At 34.7% G+C, this 23,169-nt stretch overlaps 2 protein-coding genes across 3 annotated transcripts; one reads left to right on the top strand and one right to left on the bottom strand.

Annotated features, from left to right (window-relative positions):
* Positions 1-899: 899 nt before the first annotated feature.
* Positions 900-15,404, top strand: LOC115988169 (thiosulfate/3-mercaptopyruvate sulfurtransferase 1, mitochondrial-like). 2 transcript variants are annotated; one of them, XM_031111817.1, is made up of 12 exons: positions 900-1,191; positions 2,132-2,320; positions 5,016-5,075; positions 5,246-5,308; positions 6,725-6,849; positions 6,941-7,100; positions 7,952-8,011; positions 8,582-8,640; positions 10,748-10,829; positions 12,107-12,170; positions 13,599-13,666; positions 14,944-15,404. In XM_031111817.1, exons 1-12 carry the CDS (start codon positions 1,087-1,089, stop codon positions 15,037-15,039), a joined length of 1,131 nt encoding a protein of 376 aa, XP_030967677.1. In that variant the 5' UTR covers positions 900-1,086; the 3' UTR covers positions 15,040-15,404. The 2 variants fall into 2 exon arrangements, with proteins under 2 accessions (XP_030967677.1, XP_030967675.1); XM_031111815.1 differs by having other exon boundaries at positions 901-1,191; positions 6,941-7,103.
* An 831-nt stretch (positions 15,405-16,235) lies between these two features.
* On the bottom strand, positions 16,236-20,715 carry LOC115983385 (transcription factor bHLH52-like). The gene is made up of 2 exons (XM_031106058.1): positions 19,878-20,715; positions 16,236-16,605 (listed from the first exon to the last, which is right to left on the bottom strand). The coding sequence occupies exons 1-2, from the start codon at positions 20,538-20,540 to the stop codon at positions 16,414-16,416; spliced, it is 855 nt and encodes a 284-aa protein (XP_030961918.1). The 5' UTR covers positions 20,541-20,715; the 3' UTR covers positions 16,236-16,413.
* Between the last annotated feature and the right edge of the window lie 2,454 nt (positions 20,716-23,169).

The raw sequence follows: 23,169 nt of genomic DNA, 5'->3' as shown, positions 1-23,169 counted from the left end.
AAAAAAAAAAAAAAAAAAAAAAAAAAAAAACTTGCTTTTCTTCAAATCGAGTTTTTTATTGAAACTCGATTTTTTTTTTCCTAACAACTTGCTTTTCATCCAATCGAATTTCAAAACAGGGACATATCCCTAAATAGTTTCAAACATGGGGCATTTTGCTGGAAAGTTTAGCTGAAAGGGGTAAAACCAATTTTGGCCCGCTTTATATATATATATAAACAATTAATGAAAAGTATATGGTTTTAATTTGTCTCAAATATAAAATTATAGGTTTTTTTTTTTAAAGAATCTCCCCAAGAATTTTAGAGATAACCATGCACAATGATTAAATAAAAAAAATTGTGAAACAATTTTTGGAACAAAGTTTCTTTCTAAACTAGTTTAGAGAGAAACTCTTCAAACTTCTCATATATCTTTTTTGGGTGTGAATTTTAAAAATCTAACTGTTGAATTCTATATTCCTTGTATTGTTAACATTCATATTAACATTCAAATCAGATGTTAAATACTATTCGATTAATAAAGTTATTTTTTATACACAATTTTAGATTATAAAAATTTAAAATTTTAACATTTCAAGCATAAAAGATATAATAAGAACACTTAATTCAACAGTTAGATTTTTAAAATCTACAATCAATATAAAAGATATCGGATGCGTTTGAAGGGTTTCTCTCAAAAAAACACTTTGTTCCAATTTTTGATACATTCTATTTTATTTTTTATTTTTTTATTTTTTTTAAAGCCAAACCCGCAACCAATAGAAGATCCTTTCTTTTTTTTTTGAGAAACATAGAAGATCCTTTCTATTTGTTCTTATTCAATCCTGACCTATATTTTTGTTCTAAACTTGAACGAATCCACCTTATGTGCATTGAAATAGTCTCACCCAAACAGTCCCCTGAATGAAAGGTATAAAAAAACAATTTAATATTTATCAGTAGGAGACAACAGCAGTCTTGCAAACTACAGCTACTGTAGATGCTTCCCACACCAGTTTCATTCACATCACACAAAAGCTCTCACTGAAAACTGACTCCAAAAGTGTCCAAAAGCCACTCTTTCACTCTTATGGTCTCTGAGTAGATGGCTTCGACCGTTCTAACAAGGTCTCTCTTGACTCACCGTTTTATTCACTCTTCCTTCTCTCTCAGTACTCACAAGCCCAGACTTTTGTCTTCCCTATTCAATGTAAGTATGGCTTTTTGTGTTGAAAATATAATCTGGGTTTGTTTTGAATGTCCAAAACATTGATGGGTTTTGGTTATTTTGGCCTAATTTGTGATTGTGTTTGTGTAATTCTTGTTCTAATGCTTGATTTGATCGGTTTTGCCATCTGGGTATTTCGTTTTTATGGTCCTTTGTATATAAAGATTGAAACTTTCTTTAATGGGGCTTTGAATTTTGTTATTGGTGTTGAGTGTGAGAGATGGGGTTTTGCATTTATCAGTGCTTTTTACAGATCATGGGATTCATTGGTAAAAGTCGCGGACTTTGTTCTGAATTCTGATATAGTTTTCATTGTTGGTTTTTGTATGTGGTCTCTATTTTTGATTATGTGCTTCAATTTAAGTGGTATTGTTTAGTTTATAGCAATTGTTTTTGTACTCTTGTATTCAAACAAAACAGAAAAGGAACTGTTTTGGACTCTATGAGTGTGTTATTTTCTCTCTTTTTTCTGATTGTCGTTATGGTTGAAGCATCTGATATGGAGTTAGTTCAAAATATTTCAACCAGTGGTGTATGTTATGTACAAAATCTATGCACTGAAAGCATTGACAGCTGTGTAGTTTTTTTTTGGGGTGCATTTAAAGCTTTTCCTGTACACATTCATGTAGTGATATCATTACAAATCATATAATGAAAAGTATGTTTTTCATGCTTTTGCTATATATCCCTTGGCTTAAACTGAATTGGGAAATCTTTATAAGTATTTTCGATCGTGGGATTTTTTAGCAATTATTTGTATATATGTTGTATCTTCTAGCATATTTTCTTAAGATTTTAGTTGGATACCGAAAACCTATTTGTTTAAGTGTTCCTAGTGAGTTGAAGGCTTGAAGCTACCTCTCCAACCGTATTATTCTCTTTAAGACAAGATCATATGATATGTTATTCATGTTACTTGCAGAAGAGACAGTTTCACTTTCAATCAAGTCCCTCTTATACAGCATATAAAGCATCTTCTTGGGTTCCTTGTGTTATGGCGTCCTCAGTAGTTGGAAGAAGAGCTAATTTTTCAACACAAACTTTATCTACAAATGAGCCTGTTGTTTCTGTCGAATGGCTCCATGCTAACCTCAAGGAACCTGATCTCAAGGTACCTGCTTGGGCTTGTTCCTACTGCCCCTCTTTTCTTGCCTTTTGTTGAATATTGACAAAAACTGAATTTGGGAATTATGTAATACTTTGTGTTCTTTAATTTAGTCGTCTGTTTGAGAGTGCTTTTGCTTGATTTTACATTTCACATGTTCTTATTTATGTGTATGTAAGCACACATCCATTCCAGGCTTTCCAGCATATATGCTAGTGCATGCAGATACGCAAAAATCCCTCTCTCTCTCTCTCTATAATCCATGATAAGTGTTGTTAAATTTAAAAGCACACTTTAGGTACGCTTAAGCTCAAGGCTCAAAGCCCCAAGATCTCAATGCTGAACTAGGCCAAAAAAAATCTCATTTCATGAAGTGCTCTTAGGCATGCTTCTTAGGAGCTTTTTGAAGAAGCATAAAGCACACCTAGGCATGCTTTTTTATTTTGTTGCTAAAAAAGATATGGATCATCAAAATTAATTGCTTAGTCTTGAAAGAAATGACATGGACCAGTGATTTACTACACAGCCACTATCCTTAGGGTGTTGTATTACACAGATTTATTTTATTTTATTTACATGTCATAAGAAACAAACAAGGTTAATTAACACATCATGTGCTCTTTGGCCTTTGACTTTTAGTTTTAGATGTATATTGATTGAACCATATACATTATTTGATCATAACTATCATGGTTATGTACTTTTATAAAGCACAAGAGAATTATATAAAATATTATGTTTAAACTTTCTATAACTAGATTATTATGATATTGACCATTGATAATTGTTTTGAATTTTCTAAATAAAAATTTTAAAAATTAAAATAACTTAGGTAAAATTTGAATTTACAAACATTATACAATTGTACTTACCCAATAGGTAAAATATACAAATTTCGAGTTATTATTATTTTTTTTATTATATGTTACTAATATTTCTATTAGAAGTTATGAGATATTATATTGGAAAACAGTGTGCTTTACTTCAATCAAGCGCATGCTTGCGCTTTGCACCTAGGCTCCAAGAGGCCTACGTGCTTAAGTGCGCTTGACACTTTTGTTCATGAGATCACCATTTGTTCCATGTGACAAAAAAATTTAGACATGTTCTCTAAACCTCCTGTTTAGTTCCTGTCTGATCAAGTGGATATTATTCTTATTTTAAATTTTGCAGTAAGTTTTTTGAACCTAGGTCTCTGTATGCTAGTTAGATACATATTTATTCCTTTTTAAGTTTATATAGTAGGTAGGCCCAATAAGAAGAGATCAACTATAGTAAGAGACAGTATCTTTACAGTGGTCCTTTCTCTTTTTCAACCCTTTTCAACCAACTGTTATTTATTATATACGCTGCATGTGGATCCAAGGAATTACAATTTTCTTTTTCTCAAACACAAATGGCCCAATTGAATTCTTTGACTATGCTTCCCCATTATAAATTAACTAGGAACTAAATAGTTAATTGATCATTTCACTTCTCTTCATGCCATTTTTATTTGGGACTAAAGTCTATGGGGTTGGAGAAAATACAGTAATAAAAAAGTTCCAACAAAGCTTGATTAGGGTTGATGAATAACAGGGCGTAATATACAAGCATACATACCATTGGTGCCTTTGCATTCTTTTCCAACCAAATTATGCAAAAAATATCTAAGAAGGCACAAAAGATTTAGGTGGAGTTTATTATCATCTTAAATGCAGAGTTTTCTGTCAGACAACAGATTTAGACACTTCTCTCAATTTCTTCTCTACTGATACATTTTTCAACAACCATTGGATTACTAGAAGTTGCTTTGAGATGCATCTTAGTTCCCAATACTGTGAGAGGCTGACACAACTTTGGGAATTTGTGATGTTAATTGCCAAGAGCCTTGTAGTTCAACTGGCACCTATTGTTGCTCCTTTTTCTTTTTTATTGTGAAATCATTGATATTTTATGGGATCAAATTTAGAAATTGTTTGTAGTTCCATAATATCCAGTAATATGCATGTTGTAAATCCTAGAAATCCGCAACTAAGTAGATCTGTTTGATCTGTGATTCAAATTGGGTTCTGATTATTGCTCATGAGATCAATTTTGGATATAATTTATGTATATGTATATTTGACCATATTTTAGTTACTAAGGAAAATATCAAGTGTGCATCGCACCTTTTCCAATCTGTTGGCTCCTGTATCCCTTTTTGAGGTGATTATAGTCCCACATTCATATTGAGAAAATTTTTGAATGCTTCTTGGTTGCTATTGGCCCAATAGGTCATTAGTATGAACATACTTAAAGTTCATTGGAATCGATTTGTGCTATATATACTGTGTAATTAAGCATGAACTCTTTAAGGTGAAAATTGATCAACTATTGTCCTTAATGATTCTAAAGGCGGCAATACTAAAAGAAATTATTATTTACATAAATTATTACCTCACTTATAAAATGTTAATGTAAATAACATTTCTTTAATTAGGCTCCATGTGCAAATCACTTACTCTAATACTTGTTATAATGGACATTTGTTGATCTCTGAAACCAGTCAGATATTAGTAGCATTTTGCGTGTATATTTCCTGCGAGCATTAAGCTCTGCATTTACAGCTCATTAACATTGACACACCCACATACAAGCCCGAGAAATGAGTCAAGTACTACACGCATGTTACTCCCTTAAGATCCTAACAGTTGGTTAATATTATATTTTTTATATTCAGGTGTTGGATGCATCCTGGTACATGCCAGATGAGCAGAGGAATCCAATTCAAGAGTATCAGGTAATTACTATGATTATGTTGAAATCTCATTCTCGATTTTCTTTCATAAATTTTCTTTATCCTAAATTCAGAATGGTTTGGGTATATGGTATCCTTGAGATATGCTCTGCAAGTGTGTTTTGTAAGATTTTCAGCTCTGATCCATTTTCATCTATTATTCCCTCCAACAGGTTGCTCACATCCCTGGTGCCTTGTTTTTTGATGTAGATGGAATATCTGACCGAACTACAAATGTGAGATGGTTTCTTCATTTGCTATATTTATATTTACATACGTGTATATATATATATATATATATATATTTTTTTTTTTTTAATAAGTAAGAAAGATATATATTAATAGCTACCTCATGAAAACACAAGGCAGAACAGAGAATACAGAGAAGGAAAACAAACAAAAAGAGAGAAGAAAAAGAAAAAACAAGAAAACAAACGGAGACAACAAAGAGCAAATTAATTACAGAGAAGAGAACTAAGGAACATAGGGATAGAATCACTAGAGGTGAGTCCCCAAGCCCTAGACCAATCAAAAAGAGAGCCACTAAAATAAGCGAGCAACTGGTCATCGGATTTGTCCCTATCCTCAAAAGTACGCCAATTACGCTCCCTCCAAATACACCACATTAGGCACAACGGAACTAGATTCCAAATGCCAGATGAGTGCTTTCCAAACCAATTCCACCAACCGAAAAGCATATCTGCAACTGATCTTGGCAAGACCCAAGAAATCCCAAAGGATCTAAAAACCAAGCTCCACAACAGATAAGCTTTATCACAATGGAGGAGCAAATGATTCGCCGACTCCCCATTACAACGGCACAAAATGCACCAATCAACAAAATCGAAGCCTCTGCACCGCAAAATATCCCTTGTAAGAATCTTCTCCCAAGTCGCAGTCCAAACAAAGAAAGAGGCGTGAGTAGGAGCCTTAGCCTTCCAAATACCTTTCCAAGGAAAGGTAATAGGCAGGGAACTTCGGAGCTTATTGTAGAACGAGCGGATGTCAAAAACCCCTTTCTTCGACAATTTCCAAATCATGCGGTCTCCTTGCTCAGATTGAGGTAAGTTAGAACCCTGGGTTTGAAGGAAATCATCCACCACACCCGTCTCCCAATCATTTGGATTTCTAAGTAAAAGAACCTTCCAACTTCTCCGAGCCTCGGTCCCCAAATGTTCGAGAGACAAGGCCACCGATGCCTCTCTATTAGAAGCAATCCCATACACTACCGGGAAAGATAGATGGAGTGGTTAGTCCCCACACCACTGGTCTGTCCAAAGCTTCACTCTATCCCCCACCCCTACCTCAAACCGGAAGTGTTTGCTAAACACCTCCCAACCTTTCGGGTACTTCTCCATAAACCACACCCATGAACACCCCTGCCCAATTTGGAAGACCAACCCCCCCACTCTTCCCCAAACTTCAGAGCCAGCACCCTCCTCCAAAGACGAGTCTCCTCAACCCCAAACTGCCATATATATATGCGTTTACCCATATATATACACAAGTACATATGTACGTGCATGTATACACACACACACACACACATTCATTTGGGTTAGGATCATGCACCACCTTTTTTTATATGTATTTTATGCATTTTTTTTTTTTTTGCCCTCTATTTATAATATAGAGTTTATGACTTGTTTCAGTTGCCGCACATGTTGCCATCAGAGGATGCTTTTGCTGCTGCTGCTTCTGCTCTTGGAATAGATAACAAAGATGGGTTGGTTGTTTATGATGGGAAGGGGATTTTTAGTGCAGCTCGTGTCTGGTGGTGAGTTGTGTTGATAATAAATGTTCTTATTCACTAGAATTCATGTTTGAAGCATAAACTAATATAGTTCATTCCTTATTCAAATAATAAGGATGTTTCGAGTGTTTGGGCATGACAGAGTTTGGGTATTAGATGGAGGCCTGCCAAGATGGCGTGCATCTGGATATGATGTTGAATCTAGTGCTTCTGGTGATGCTATTTTGAAAGCTAGTGCTGCCAGTGAGGCGATTGAGAAAGTATATCAGGGACAGGCGGTAAGTTCATTATTCATTCAGCTAGTTTTTGATTTTCCTTTTTCTGGTTCCTTTTTGTGGGATAGAAAATTAAATATTGAAATCTGCAGTATTTTAGGTTTTTTATTCACCATGCTCAGTGCATTGGTTTGCGTTGTAAATCATTTATTCTTATAATAAAATATTTTAACCTAAATATTTAAGAAAAAAATTCTCTATAAGCCATAGGGTTTCATATTGACATTGAGTTCTCAGGAGCTACTTTATACATCTATCAGTTTCTTAAGTTCATGCTTTTGACAACTGAGCTAAACTTGTCTTTATGAAAACATCATCTTCAATTGAGATTTGCTTTTGGAGAAGACTTTTATTATTTGATTACCTGAACTGGGGAAAATATAAAGGTTAGGATTTCAAAGTCAAATGTTGGAGGAAATTAGGGGCTAAAGTATGGTACTATTGCATTGTCACTTTGCTAAAATGGTAGGCTTGTTATGCCATTTTGTTTTCAGTTGGTCACGCCAAAGGGAGCTGAAGATCTCTTTCTTTTGCGTACTTTTATAGCACGGATCAAAGGAGAAAAAAGAAATGATATAATGTTTGTGCTATTCTGTTTCATAGCTTAATGCAGTTAATATATTTTAGTAAGAAATATATTGGAAATTTGATATAGAGTTTGATATATTCATCTAAGGTTCAGACCTTAAACGATGTTGTTTTTCTATGCCTTTTTCTGGCTTTGACATACACCAAACTATGTGCCCAGTAATTTGATTATTCTCTCCCCACCTCCCCCTCAATATTGCAGTTTGAATTTTACTTTTGAAAACTTATGATTTGTTCCAATCACATGCACTATTCTTCTGCAGGTTGGGCCAATCACATTTCAGACCAAATTTCAGCCACATCTTGTCTGGACCCTTGATCAGGTTGGGTTGCTCTCATCTTAATCCTTTTTTTGATAAATGCGCTTATCTTAATCCATGCTTATAGTAATAAAATAATTATCTATGCCTCATTTTTCAGTTCTGAAAGTGGTAACCAGACTATCATTAAATTTTCCAGGTTGACATATTATGATAAATAATGCAATGTATATCTGTGGTTTATTACTGATGATACATGAGCATGGACCTGTAATGTGCTTGCTAGTGAATTTTTTGTATGTGATTTACAAATTAATGCGTTCTAGTGGGTCAATTGCTTCTGGTAGTAAAAATTCCTTTGAGCCTGACTAGAATATACAATATATGCTTAGTATTTATCAATAATAGAAAAAAAGAATATACAATATATACTTACTAAAATAATGAGAATATTAAATAGCAAAATTATTTCTGATTGACATTATACGTGTTTTATTCGAGTAAATAGAGGTTTTATGAGCATACAAGTTAGTTACCTTTTTTCTAGTGCAAATATGGGCAAAAGTTTCCCATGTAACTTAGGCTATGATTTGAGTATTCTAATTATATATATCTTTTCTGTGTATTTTCCAGGTTAAAAAGAACATTGAGGACAGGACTCATCAACAAATAGATGCCCGATCAAAGGCCAGGTATCCAATGTTTTTCTTTTTCTGTATTTCTGCTGAATATATGAATGTGATATCTTCACCTAGATATGGTAATATAGTTGAAAATTTACAGAATATTGCCAGTGATTCTTGTACTGTTGGTTTAAAAACCTTGTGTTTAGTTTTCAGTGTTTAGTTATTGTTGCTATCTTTATTAAGCACAAGTAGTATCCACTCAAAGGTGTTCTTATAGGCAAAGGGTTTGAAAAACTTGTGTTTAGTTTTCAGCATTCTTGCATCACCTTTGGTTTTATGCTAGGGTGATTTATTACAGAAGCTATTTTCTTGCTTAGATGCCTAATGGAAAAATATAGAGGCAGTTAGAGTTAATGTGAATGTAAGCTCAGCAAAAGTAGAAGTAGAGATGAAAGGGTTGTAAGATTTGATGGTCAAGAGATACTAGAGAGTGAGAGCTTTCGATATATTGGATCAATAATTCATAGAGAAGCATATTAGGAGCATTGTGTGATCGTATAATTCCTATTAACTTAATTTTTTTTTAAGACTGCTATAAATTCTACTTTTCTCTATGAAATGAATGTTGGGCTATTAATAAGCAAGATATTCATAAAATGAGTGTAGATAAAATGAGAAGGCTAAGATGGATAAATCAAAATACATAGAAAGATAGGGTTCAAAATGGGGAATGTTAAAGGTTGTCCCTTGTTGATGAAAGATGAGAGAGTTGTTTGAGATTGTTTGGTTGTGTTTAGAGGAGAGAGGAGAGCAATTAATGCACCTAAAATTGTGAATTGATTTAAGTTGAGGGAATGAAAAAAGTTGAGGAAGACAAGACTTCAGTTAAGGAAGTAATAGAAAGTATGACTTTGAATAAAATAAAATAAAATATTTGTGTTCTTGATTGTATTGATCCCCAGTTGTATATGTCAGGTATGCTTGGCTGTCTCTCTTTTTTAATGTTTGAATAAATTTTTTTATTACTTATCAAAAACTGACTTTGAATAAAATTGTATAGCAAACAAGAATACGTGTGACCGATCCTAACGAATTTTTTGAGGATCTAATCAATACCCGAACCCAAAAAACTTGGGACTAATTTGTTGAGGAACCATAGCCCACCCCTAAAATATTTTTGTTGTTGCTCAAATGTTCTCAGTTCAGTTTGTTCATTGTTTCCTTTCTTTTTTCTTACAAATGACCCATCCTTGTCCTCATGTCTTCTTTTAGTAATTTCATATTTGTTACCACTAAAACAATAATAAGCTTGATAATAAATTGATTAGAAGATCTTGCTCTGCTAAACTTATCAAGTTCTATACCTATCCCACAAAAAAAAAAAAAAAATAAAAAATCAAGTTCTATGTTAAACAGAATAGACAAAGTCATACTCACTCCACACAAAGCTCCCACTTTTTTGTGGGGCCTTGGAGAGGTGATTGATAGGCAGTCCTGCTCACATTTTTTTCTTAGAGAGGCTGATACCCAGACTTGAACCCATGACCTATAGCTTTTGGTGGAAGGCATCACTCCATGGCCTGATCTCTATGCAAATAGAATATAACAAATAAAATTGCGTAGAGAGGTCCAACATGCCTTAAATCGGTATAGCATATAATTGGGAGTGTCAACTAACAAAAATATATGTGAACATTTTGTTCTCCTAACATGCAGTAATTATATCACCAATAGTTCCAGTTTATGGTCTGTGCAATCCAGACCTTGGATGTTTCTCATAAGAGTTCTGCTTAATGAAGTTGGTTGTTGGGCCAGGTTGAATGACCACAGAAATGACCAGGTGAATTATTGCATGATTTTAGATCAGGAAGTTTACAAACATGATAGAATGTAAGCTTGCCTGCATCTGTTTAATTTTCCTTGACATAGCTTGATTGATTCTAATTGCTAAACCCGAGGAACATATGGAATTCTGGATATGATTGGATATGTCCAACTCACTAGCCCATGATTTTTGTAGTCTATATTGTCTTTCCTTAAGCGAATGTAGAGGGATGAGAAAGAATGGGCCAGGTCAAAAGGTCACTTTTATTTAGTAATTTTGATTGTTTTCCTGAGTGCCTGTTTTTAATGCAAAATTCTTGGAGTTGATGGAGATTGAATACTTTTTCAGGTTCGATGGAACTGCAGCAGAGCCTCGAAAGGGTATTAAAAGTGGTCATGTACCTGGCAGCAAGTGCATTCCTTTTCCCCAGGTGAATGATCAAATGTTATATGGTTTCTGTTGTGTTTTGATGACCTGATAGCTTTTCTATCTGTTATATTGAATCCACTTCTTTCCCAGGTTGGATTTTGATGTTAAATTTAAGTTCTAAATGCTAAGCGTCATTTTAGATGCTCTTAGAATCATGGTTTTTGTGTAGTATTTTCTGTCTGCAAATTTTGCCTGCCTTAAATGTCTAAATTAATTTCTCTAACTCTTAGTAGAAACAGTGGATTGGATTTAGCAATAGTGTATATATAGGATTTAGCAATGTACAAAGTGATTGCATTCCTGGAGTTCTGTATAAGCTAGACCTGGAGAAAGCTTATAAACATATTTATAATAATGCCTCTGTATTCGTTTCTAGTACATTCTGTTCATCATCATAAACATGACGTACTTTTTTTAATGAAGATATCTATTACCTATCAAAAAAAATATATATATATATATATTTTTATAATCAAGCCTTTATATATAAACTATTGCTAAATCCTTTCCAAGGACTAGGGCTCCTAAATAACTTTTTTCCTAGAAGGACTAGGAGTCTTAGACTACCAATAACAAAGAAAAAGTACTTAAGAATTTCTAAACCATATAGAAAAAGAACTTAAAACATAAAATGAGAACAAGCCCTTTACAGCCTCTTCTGGAAAATTTTGAAATTACCAGATTTCCCTGATTTTAGTAAAACTTAATTAAAACTGAATCAACAACTTGTAAAATGACTCAATAATAACTAAATTAGCCTACGAAGGTTGCCAAGAAGACCCCACATCAAAATTAGACCACAATTCTTGAATCATTTGGTATCTGAACTTGGTTTTCCTTGAACTCTTTATTATCTGCATTAAAAAATAAAAAAATAAAAAATCTTGAAAGTGCCCGATTATGGTGATGTGATCTGCAAAACAAAAAAAAAGGGGGGGTGGGGGGGGGGGGAGATAAAAGTGCTTAAAAGCTATTTAACTTCTGAAGAAGAGTCTAGTTTATGGTATAGTTGCGATTTGGATTTTTTTGGCGATAAAAGTAGTGATTTGGTTATCTTTCATATGTAAGGACAGGAGAGTCTAAAGCTGGTTCTTGCATGATTTCATTTCAGGGATCCTTTAAATTTCAAGAGTTCGACATGACAATGTTTTTTTATTTATGACTGAGAGTCATCTTAGTTGTTTCTACAGTGTTGTGGATGCAGTGGATGAGGAAACAAAAAATCCTTTGAAAGCTATGCCTCATAAACAATTTATTTATCAATGCGTGGTTTTGCAGGTGTTGGATGCTTCCCAGTCACTTTTGCCTGCAGATGAACTAAAGAAACGATTTGAAGAAGAAGGTAAGGAACGCACCCCCCCCCCCCCCCCTTTCCCTTCCCCGATTCTCTCTTAATATTGGTCATATTCTTGGGAAACATTCTATTCCTTCAGTATTGGGTTTGTTAATATCTTGTTGAACTATGGCAGTTGAGAACTAATTGTTATTTATATATTAATACTATGTGGATCTGATCTGAAATTTTTTGGATCAATACAAATACAAATAAATATGAAATTGTCAGCATTAGTCATGTGACACAGTTTTAACCCATAGTTTTTAAAGTCAAGTCATATAGGAGTTTAGGGTTAAAATAGTTTGTGTTTATTTTGCAAGTTATGGTTAGTTTTGTGGTGAGGGTCAGATCTGTAATTTTCAGAAACTCCTACAAATTAAGGCTATTTTGAAAACATAGTCAATTCTTGAACTTTCTGGAAGTTTTCATTGTATTTTCTGAGTGTCCAAATTAGACTTTGATAATTCAATAGTTACAACAGAGGAGAGAGAATTTGAACATTGGATATCTCTGTCGGAAACATTAAGAGCTGCCAACCAGTAGAGCTACAAGACTCTTGGCAGTCTCCAAATTAGTCTTTGTAACTTTATTAGTTAACAGTGAACTGATATGTAGACTGTTCTCTCTAAATCTATCCTATGTCAAGTTAACAATTAAATGAAAAAGAAAATGTTTATCATGCAAAAAATTTTAATTAAAAAAGTTTGTACCTTTTGGCAAGATAACATAGAAGAAAGAAAAAGTAAGTTTATTAATGGCAGCCTTGGCAATGACTCCCTATCCCTCCCTCCTTCCCTCCTCTCTCTCTCTCTCTCTATGACACACACACACATTTCTACCATCACTTGGATTCCAATAAGGGATAAAAATAACTGATGAAAATGACTAATGTTATGATGTCAAGCAAAAAGTGTAAAAGAGAGAAGACGCTGTCATGAAGCAAGTATAAAATTGTTTCCTAATGGCTTTTTCATTTGTTCATATGGGACTTTGCTTCAATTGGACATTACACATGGACCCCATAAGAGATATATCTTGAATGATAAAATTGCACTGTAGCAGATTGATTGATGTTCCATGACTGCATCATAAGCGAGGCTATAATAAATTACCAACAATAGATATGCAGATATAAATTATCGCAGAGGTTTAAAAAAGGACTATGTAGGAGGTTGTGTGTTGTTTTATTGAAACATTAATAGGAAAGTCAAGTCATGCTTGGTAATTGCTATCTTATTGTTTTAGGCCAGAGAGTTTAAAGGTCTGCATTCCATGTATTTGTTTCCATGATAGCATGTGGGTAATTTTGCTATGAGCAAAACTTAGGTATATTTCCTTTGTTGTAGTATGTTAGGTTCTACCCTTTTGCCATTGCTATCTTATACTGAACTTGATCTTGTTACTTTACAATCTTAATCTCAAATTCTTCTGCAGGCATATCTTTGGAAAAGCCTGTTGTAACTTCGTGTGGCACTGGTGTAACTGCATGTGTCCTTGCATTGGTACCCCTCTCTCTCTATCTCTCTCTGTCTCTGTCTCTCATTTTGTATTGTCTTGATATTTAGATGGGTGGGTAGTTGGAAGGGAAATGGAGGGATTGGCATATTTCTTGTTTGGTTGGACAGAAATAGAGAAGAGGAAAAGGGGAAGAGGTCCCTTTTTGGGCATTGGGATAGATAATATCTAATTATCATCTTGTTTTACATTCCAATAGTAGAAAACATTTCAAAATGAATCATTATACTTTAGAATGAATCATTACATTCCACAAAGATGATCACATGCCTATAAAGCTAGTTTTCTGCTGGGAAATGATAATATTGGCAGTAGAACAACTTTGAAAGAAAGTTTTGGGAGGATGTATGGTGTGGGGATTGCTCTCTTAAAGAAGTATTTCCAGAGTTGTATAGGATTAGTCGGGCAAGGGAGTCTTTTGTGTCGGAGGTAATGTGTTTCTCTGGTGGGAGGATTCATTGGGACATCCAGTTCTATCGTCCAGTACAGGATTGGGAGGTGGAACCATTGGCTATGTTTTTGGATATGCTTTATTCCACGGATGTACGGGGCTATGGTGCTAACAAGTTTTGTTGGAAGCTAGCAATGAGGAAAAGGTTTCGGGGTTCAAGGTTTTTATCACTCTCCATCTCCTTCTTTTGTCATCTCATTTCCTTGGAAAAGGTGTGGCAACCAAAGGTTCCTCCTAGAGTAGCGTTCTTTCCTTGGACTGCTGCTTTAGGTAAGATTTTAACTACAGATAATTTTCAGAATAGGCATATTGTAGTGCTTGATTGGTGCAAAAGATGCGGGGAATCAGCGGAGCATCTTGTTGGATATCATATGCGTTGTGGTCTATGGTATTCTGTCTGTATGGTATTCATTGGGTTATGCTGTATAAATTTATTGAGTTGTTAGATTTTTGGCAGGGAAAGTTTGAAAGACATAGAAATATAGATTTCTGGAGGTTTGTCCCATATTGTTTGTTTTGGTGTTTTTGGCAGGAACAGAATGGTAGATGCTTTGAGGTCTCTGAACAGTCGATACTTGATTAAAGTCATTTTTCTTCCACTCTCCTTGAATGGAGTTTAGTTTTGCCTTCATATTCTTCCTTGTCTCTCCTTGTTCTAGTTGATCTTTGTAATCTGGGTTCTTAATTTTTTTGCCACTGCAGTACATCCTGTGTACTTGGGTTAGCTAATTTTTAATAAAAAGTTCTGAAGATATTTATATATAAAAAAAAGAAAAATCTTGAAAGAAAGGTCTTATGCTTCTGTTTTTTCAGGGTCTCCACCGACTTGGGAAGTCCGATGTTGTAGTCTATGATGGATCTTGGACTGAATGGGGAGCTCATCCTGACACACCTGTTGAGACTTCATAAATGTTCATGCATCATTATTGGAAGCGATCCGGCAACATGTGCAGCATGAGGTTTGTCAGTCAGTTGTGACGAAAGAGGTTGTATCTAAAACGGTTAAATATCACCAAGCCTTATAACTCTAATAAATAATGAATTACAGTTTGTGTTTGTTATTAAACTCTCATTTTGCAAACAAAGCAGGTGGAAGAGCATCAGGGATACGGGGTAGTGGGTTGGGATCTAAGGTTTCACATTTTGTTGATGATGAAAAATAAATAATTAGCAGCATGATTCTTCTCTAAGTTCTCTTTAACTTATCTAGTTGCTATTGTAAAGATGAATTCGCACGTCCCATATAAAGAGCTCCCCCTTTGAAAAAAAAAAAACAGAGAAAGGAAAAATTCTTAACAGCCCTTGGTAGTGAGACATTGCCGTGATATGACATGGCAGCATTGACTACATGTGATTTGTCTCCCTCACACATGATATTATCCTCTTAGTGATCGATGGATTTTGATGAAAGTCAATTATATGTTTCACTAGATTTGATAAATTGATTTCCTTTAATGAGCTTCTGCCAAATTGCTTTGTATATGTAATGTTGATAAGGCATACATAATGTTTTGAAAGTCACATTCTCTCTTATTACGTTCTGAGAAAAGGTGGTGAAGTTATAGACTTATAGGAATTTAATTTTTGAGCTCGATTTTGTATCTAAGATTTAAGATATTATGTTTGGGAAGACAGTATGAAAGAAGATTGAAATGGAGGAATTACTATGGTTTTCAGTTATTCCTCTTTGGAGATGATTGTCAAAGAAAAGCTCCTCCTTTGGAAGGAATGGGATGGAATGAATATAAAGGTATTGTCTAGAAATATTCCATTCCATTCCCTAATAACTGAGAACATTCATTACATTCATGAAATGGGGGTGAAATCTCAATTCCTCAATTCTATCCTTATCCTGAGAAAAGACAAATATAAAAGGCAATCTTATTCTTAAAAAAAAAGAAGAGAAAAAGAAAGCCTTTATTATTATTTTAAATTCCATCCATTCCTTTATAAACTTGTAAACACAATAGAGAAAATACACCATATTCATTTCCATTTCATTCCATTATTTTATCCTCTTCTCATTGCATTATTGTATAAACTACCAAATATAATGTGAAGGAAAGAAATTGAGGCGTCTTATTATATATACCCCTGCATTTTCCAGCTGAACAAACATATATTCTGCACCAATTTTTTGGATGAGAAACTTTCAGGTGGAAAAATATTAACCATCAGATGAAATGGATAAGTACTTTGCACGAAAATTATTTACAAAAAGCAACACTATATACAACTAAATCACATAAGAGTAACATATTTTTCACTTGCTTGGCCTTCATGTCAACCCTCTGATTTGACCAGGCGATTGTGATCATTAGAAATTGAAGGTTTAGATAGAATGTCATGCTCTTTCACACACAATTTGGAAAGCTCCTTTGGGACCAAGCACTTATCCTCCAAATATAGCTTCTCTTGAACTCTTGGAGATGCAAGAATGACTTGCATTTCTGTGGGACTGATTGCATATGTTTCCTGTGCAAAATAATTCCCACTTCTTTCAAAACCAAGTAATAAATAACTTTGGTGGTAATGACAATAAAAACAAATAGAAAAAACTAAGTCTTGTCGAATTGTGTTGTATAATTTTGATATTCACCAATTGTTCTTTAAAAGTTGGTACGATTTGAGGTTGGATATAGATTCTCGAAATGAACCTGACCAAGATTTGGATAAAAATTTTAGCTACACCAACTTCAGAAATTTATGGGCCACTTTTGTGTACATACTACTTTGGGCAGAAAGTTTGATATTAATAAAAGGGACAGAGAAAACATGGGCTGAATTTTGATAGGAAAAATTTATACAAACATTTAGTTGTAGCTCACAATTAGTAAAGTTTATTGTCATTAAATAAGGGACCTATGTTTAATTTTGTATAGGAAAAAAAAAAAAAAATCACTCTCGCACAACTATATTAGTCATTAACCAGGGAATATGACCAGACCATTAAGCAGCTCTCTAATATTGTCTGGCAATGTTAATAAGAAAATTATGGCCTAACATAGTATAGACAAATATGTTAAAAAATGGGTTTGGAATCATAGGTTTGAAGTTGGTTGTAGAAAAGAGAAATTAGTCATTTTTGAATGAGTAACATGAAAAATTAATCTATTGCATAGATCTGTAAGAGTTTCTCCATTTCATGGTAAAACAAAAACAGAAATGAAAACACAAGTGATGAAGTGAAGCTATATTTCTTTAACTACGTACATTTTCCTTTGATTTCAATAGTAGTGGGTTAACCATTGCGCACCCTTGGTACGGTATTCACTCTACAAGAATAAATGCTTGTGAGGTGTGGGGGGCAAGGGCCGGGGTTCCAATATTCAAGAGTGAGCTTCACACATATATACACTTAGAGTGTGTTTGGTTGGAAGGGTGGAAAAATGGAAGGATAGAAAATGGTGGGAGGATAGAAAAGTGGAAAGATAGAAAAGATTTTATTTTCCCTCCTTTTTATTTGGTTGGGAGTGAAAAAGTGGAGGGATGGAAAAAGTGAGTTTGTATAAATTTACTCATATACCCTTGTTAAAAAATGATACACAATTAAAATAAAAAAATGACAAGCAATTAAAAAAAAAACAATCACCCAAATTTATTAAACAATAAAAATTATGTCCAGGAAAAAAAATCATGTCTAATTAAAAAAAAAAAAAACAAACACTGCTACAGCCCAAAAAATCAAAAGAAAAAAGGATTAAAAAAAAAAAAGTAGGCATCGTTCTCAGAAAGTGAAAATAATAATAATAATAATAAATAATGCCTTAAAAGGAGCAAACGCCCAAGAAAGCAGGCAGAAGAAAAAAAAAGGAAAAAAAAAAAGACAATGGGACGAAATTAGTGTAGTGGGTAATTTTGTCATTTATCCATAAAACTCTTCCCACACTATTTTCTCTCCATTTTGGAGGGACAAGTTTTAGGTAGGCCCGGGTGGAAAATGCCTGGGCCCCACCAAAAATTTTCCTTTCCCTCCCTCCTTACCAAACAACACCCTTTCTCATTTTCTCTCTTATTTTCTCCTCAAATTTTTCCATCCTCCCTAAAATCCACCCATCCAAACATAGTGTTAAATTAGACTAGAGTAGAAATTTTATCTTATATCAAAAAATAGTAGTGAGTTAAACCTCTCAAAAATAGTGGGTTAAGGTTTCATTAAAAAAAAAAAATTTTAAATAGAAGATTAATTGGCTAATGAAAGCACGTGTATCATTGGATGATTTGCTCCCTGAGTCTCTCCTACTTTCATGCACGTCTTTCAACTTCCTCCTAAAGTCTCTCATGCATGTATATCGCTTTAACTTCCTACGTTCTTCTTTCCCTTCTAACTGTCTCCTAAACTCTCTCGTGAACCATTCTTAAGAGGATTGTTTTCTACTTCTTGGTATCTTCTGGATCATAGTACTACTATTATTAGCCCTTATTGGGTTAATTACATTACATGCCGAGAGCAATGTCGTTCTAGTTATAGACTTTCTCAATTGTTTAAGTTAGAGCATTTACAGCAAGGTTATCAAAAAATATAGCTTTTAGCAACTTTATCTTTTTAACAACTCACTCTATAATACATCCAACATCAAATGTTTTATTTCTTCTCCCAAAAAAAAAAAAAAAAAAATCTAAGGTTTTATTTTAACAAACAACACATTAAAATGATATAAACAAACAAATATAATAAATACTACAGAGAGAGAGAGAGAGAGAGAGAGAGAGAGAGAGAGAGAGAGAGAGAGAGAGAGAGAAAATAATTTAATATTTGTAGCAACTTGTTACAATGAGCTGTTACTAGTAACAGCTCACTGTAGTAGTAACAGCTCACTGTAGCAAGTTGGTAAAATATTTTAAGTTTAGCAACATTGCTTTGGGGTGTTTTTGTTTGTTTGAAGCTATAAAATAACTAAAAAGCTATTTTAAGAGCATTGCTGTGGATGCTATTAGGTTTTTAGCATTAAATCTGATAAGTAAAAAAGTAAATATTATATACCAATAAAACATAAAAATAATATAAAGGAAAAGGCAAAGGAGAAGAAGCTTTAGTACATATATAGTTGGGAGTTTTAATCCTTGTTATAGTCATAGAAAGCAAACCAAATAGTCCAGCATGTATTGAAACTTTGGCCATGCATTATCATTAAAAGATATATAAAAATCCACTGAAATTAATTCTCAAGTTAAATATACTTTTTTCTTTCCTTTTCTTTTGATGAGCAGTTAAATATACTTTGTAGTCTTAAAATCTAATCCATTTATTTTGGAATATAAATGATTAGATTTTGTTATAGTCTAATTTAAATAACATATGTTGACTAACACTATTTAAATTATTGATAATATGAAAAAAAAATTAATACATTCATTTTAAAAATAGATGGAAATGATTTTAAGACCGTGGAGATCTCAAAAATTAAGACCGTGGATAATATGACAAAAATTAATGCATTCATTTCTAGAAAGGTCACACAAATTAGCCAATATGAGGTGAACTCGAATTGGACACCAAAAAGATCACTTAGCAGAAGCTAATTAAAATGGACAATTTCAAAGAAATTATTAAATGTACTATAAAAAAATATATAAATAAAAAAGCTTAAAAATTGACATGTCAATTAATATAACCAGCCTCATGGTATGATATACAAAATAAATTTTTTTAATTATATTTTATTTTGTGTTAAAAAATTAACACATTAATTTATAAATAAAATTGTAACGAAATTTATAATATCTCTACGGTTAATGAAAATTACCTGAAATGCACCCATGAGTTCAAGAATCCCAACTTGTGCCTGCAAGTACTTGACATACTTGGAAGCAGCTTGAAGCATCTCAGCTGTGTTCATTTTAGAGCAACCCGGAATCAGCCTCCCTAGCTCTTGAGTCTTCTCAGTGATCTTCCTTCTCCTTTCTCGAGCCGCAATGCTCTGTGCCGACACACTTCTTTCATTCATTTTCTTTGAACTCTCAACATTTTGAGTGCAATCAACCTGTGGAATACCATACTCAGGCAGTTGAGAGAAGAGTTCAGGAAAAACGTCGGCCACCATACAAGGATTTGGAACAAGCCCATCAAAGAAAGTTGGTGAAAAATCCAAGCTAAATTGATTTTCATGGCATCTTTGGCGTTTTGGGAATGAGTAGGGTTCAAAATCTTGAGGTGGTGTTAGCATTTCAGAGAGGGAAATGAAAGGTTCACAAGAAGATGATAAGTATGGAAGCAAATGGGTGTAACATTCTTCAGGGTTTAGGAAACTTTCTTGGTCATACAGTGGATGAAGCAGAGTTTTTTGAAGTTCAAAGTTGTTGGAATAGCCTAGGATCTCTCCTGCTAGCTCTGCGTGTCTTTGTTGGAAACTAATCTGAGTGTTAAGGTGTTGAAGTGTTCCCAACTCTGTGTATGTACTCAAGGCCATGATGGTAAAACCTGCAGAAGAGAAACAATGTATATATTATCATTTAAACTTTGAACAATTACATAGCAAGCTAATTAACACAAAGTGAACAATTTTAGTGCTTAGTGGTTGCAATTCCTCTCTGTTCAAAATAATTTGTGAAGTGCCAAAAAAATAAAAGTCTTTATAAAATTAGCAAGAGAGAACAAAAGTGGTAGCAGAAGAAAATAGTAGCAAAAGGGCTGTGTAATATGTAGTATATTAAGAACTTAGATATAAAAGTAAGAAATAAGCATGACCCAGTAGGTATTATAAGTGAAAAAACTGAAACATAGCTAGAGAGAGAGAGAGATACTGTGTAGGGAAGTAGATACTGTTTGTTGACGCAGACACAAGAGCAGAACTCAGAAGACCTTAATTTATTTGCAAGTACAAAACTAGATAAACTGAGTAACTGACATTAACTTCACTGCCTCAGTGTGTCAATTATTGTACATTTGTTGTACTCTGATAGAGAGAGAGAGAGAGAGAGAAGTGGGTAATGGGTTGGGTTGTGGGTGGGTTGAGATAAATCCGGAAGTTGAGGTTTGGAGCAGTTAACTACTTGCGAGGAAAGCTAGGACTTTGCTTCTTCATCTAAAACCGCCATGTGCTTAGTTTTCACCTTGGTATCCTAGGTGCTTTTTTTTTTTTTTTTTTTTTTAATTATTATTTTTAATTTTAATGCTTTTAAAAATATTCTCTATTTAAATATATACAATTAGGCATTACTTTGGTATAAATCCCAAATCTAAAACTCTTGGATATAAAAAGAAAATATAATCCAATGATGAATTTGTCAAAATTCACATTAAATAAAAAAATATTGAATGGAGTTGTAAAATTCACATTCAACTAATTTTTAGCCAAACTTTTTGTGATCTAACATTCTTGATCTTACATTGTTTTTACTTATTTGAGTTGATTATTCCGGATTAATTGTTCCTGTTTTTGGCATTTTTGGCAAGTCCTAATTTTTGAAACTTTTTTTTTTAATCCCAAACTTGCAGGATGGTCTTTGTGGGGACCGTTCGATTAATGGGCCCATAGGGTTCAGAATTGATTCAGGATTGTTGGGCCCGTAGCCCATCCAAGGACGTGTACCCGTCCGAGGACGCCATACTCCTCGGCAGTATGCGTCCGAGGACGATCGCGTCCGAGGACGATCGGGACGTGGTCTTACTGCGATCAGATCTCAGAATTAGGTCACCGTAAAGGATAAGAGTAACCGATTAAGGATGAAAGAGATAAGACAAACAAATATCTGTAACTACAGCTGCCTCCGCATTAATGACCTCTCAACCAACTCTCTGGCCGCATTAATGTGGAGGTGATACCTGAACAGTAAGGAAGCAGCCTTACAGCTGCCCATAGGAAGTTCCAAGAGGTGCCAGATGGGACAGAAAGAAATCCTCTGGACCCAACCTACACGTGTGCGGTAAGGATGGAGCGCAAAGGGGAGTATATAAACTAAAAGAAGAGCATGAAAGAGGGGGATCGGAACAGAAAAAGAAAGGAAAAGAACAGACATAAACAAGAAAGAAGAAAGTTAGAGAAGAGAAAAGGACTTGCGCTAGTCACTAAAGAAAAGATTCATTGTACCAACTTTAAACCTTTAACGTTCTTGAGAGTGAATCTTTTGAAGAAAGACCACAGTTAACCTAGTTCTTCAAACCCACGCTCTACAAATCATATTGTTTGGACCATTTCACGCACGAACCCAACACTGTTACGGTTCGTCACGAATCGTGTCCTTACAATTAGCGCCGTCTGTGGGAAGAGCTTGTGTTAGCTTGTACAACTTCTGATACAACGTTTTCGATGGAAGGAGTGGAACTACCTCATCCCGCAGCGGGGCTGCATCAGGATGATGCCAACCTGCATCAGGCGGAGTCAAGGGGCTCTCAGCATGGTGGTCCTCGAAGGAGTCCCGAACGGAGGGAAGTCCGGGAGGGGATACATACCACTCATACCACCAGAAGCCATACACGCGGGAAGAGTCACGTCTCCCACGTGAAGCACGATGGGAATCTGCAACGTGAGATTGCGGACTTGAAGAGAGAGTTGCGCCATGCACGACGGGAACGTTCCCCACCTCGCTCTGAACCATCATCCGGGGAGTCGGATGGAACTAGCTACAGGCGGAGGTCGAGGACTCCGCAAAGCGAGACTTTCTCCTATGAAGAGGAATGTCGCCGTAGGCGTAGGCGTAGGCGTAGAAGTCCAACTAGCAGGGGCTTGGGAAACGATGCCATGAACAAAGCCCTGAGTCAAATTTCCAGGTCACCCTTTACAAGAAGCATAGATGATGCTACCCATCCTCGGCGGTTCAATCAACCTACGTTCTCTCTGTATGATGGCCATTCGGATCCGGTGGAACATGTAAGCTATTACAGCCAGAAGATGGCTATTCATTCCAGGGATGATGCTCTGATGTGCAAGATTTTTCCATCGAGTTTGGGTCCAACGGCAATGAGGTGGTTCAATGGCTTAAGGGCCAATTATGTTGGATCTTTCAAAGCACTGACCCAGGCTTTTGGTGCTCGCTTTATTACATGCAGCCGAACTCCTTTGCCTCTGGGATCCTTGTTGACTTTGTCTATGCGAGAGG

This window comes from Quercus lobata, chromosome 4 (genome assembly GCF_001633185.2).
Source record: "Quercus lobata isolate SW786 chromosome 4, ValleyOak3.0 Primary Assembly, whole genome shotgun sequence".
NCBI lineage: Eukaryota > Viridiplantae > Streptophyta > Magnoliopsida > Fagales > Fagaceae > Quercus > Quercus lobata.
The sequence above is the reverse complement of the archived record's forward strand: the minus strand, read 5'-3'. Positions and strand labels throughout refer to the sequence as shown.

Coding starts and splice junctions, on each gene's coding strand:
- LOC115988169 (XM_031111815.1), top strand. CDS start 1,087: ATGGCTTCGACCGTTCTAACAAGGTCTCTCTTGACTCACCGTTTTATT. Junction 1,192..2,131: donor TTTTGTCTTCCCTATTCAAT/GTAAGTATGGCT, acceptor TGTTACTTGCAG/AAGAGACAGTTTCACTTTCA. Junction 2,321..5,015: donor TCAAGGAACCTGATCTCAAG/GTACCTGCTTGG, acceptor TTTTATATTCAG/GTGTTGGATGCATCCTGGTA.
- LOC115983385 (XM_031106058.1), bottom strand. CDS start 20,540: ATGGCCTTGAGTACATACACAGAGTTGGGAACACTTCAACACCTTAAC. Junction 16,606..19,877: donor AACTCATGGGTGCATTTCAG/GTAATTTTCATT, acceptor TATTTTGCACAG/GAAACATATGCAATCAGTCC.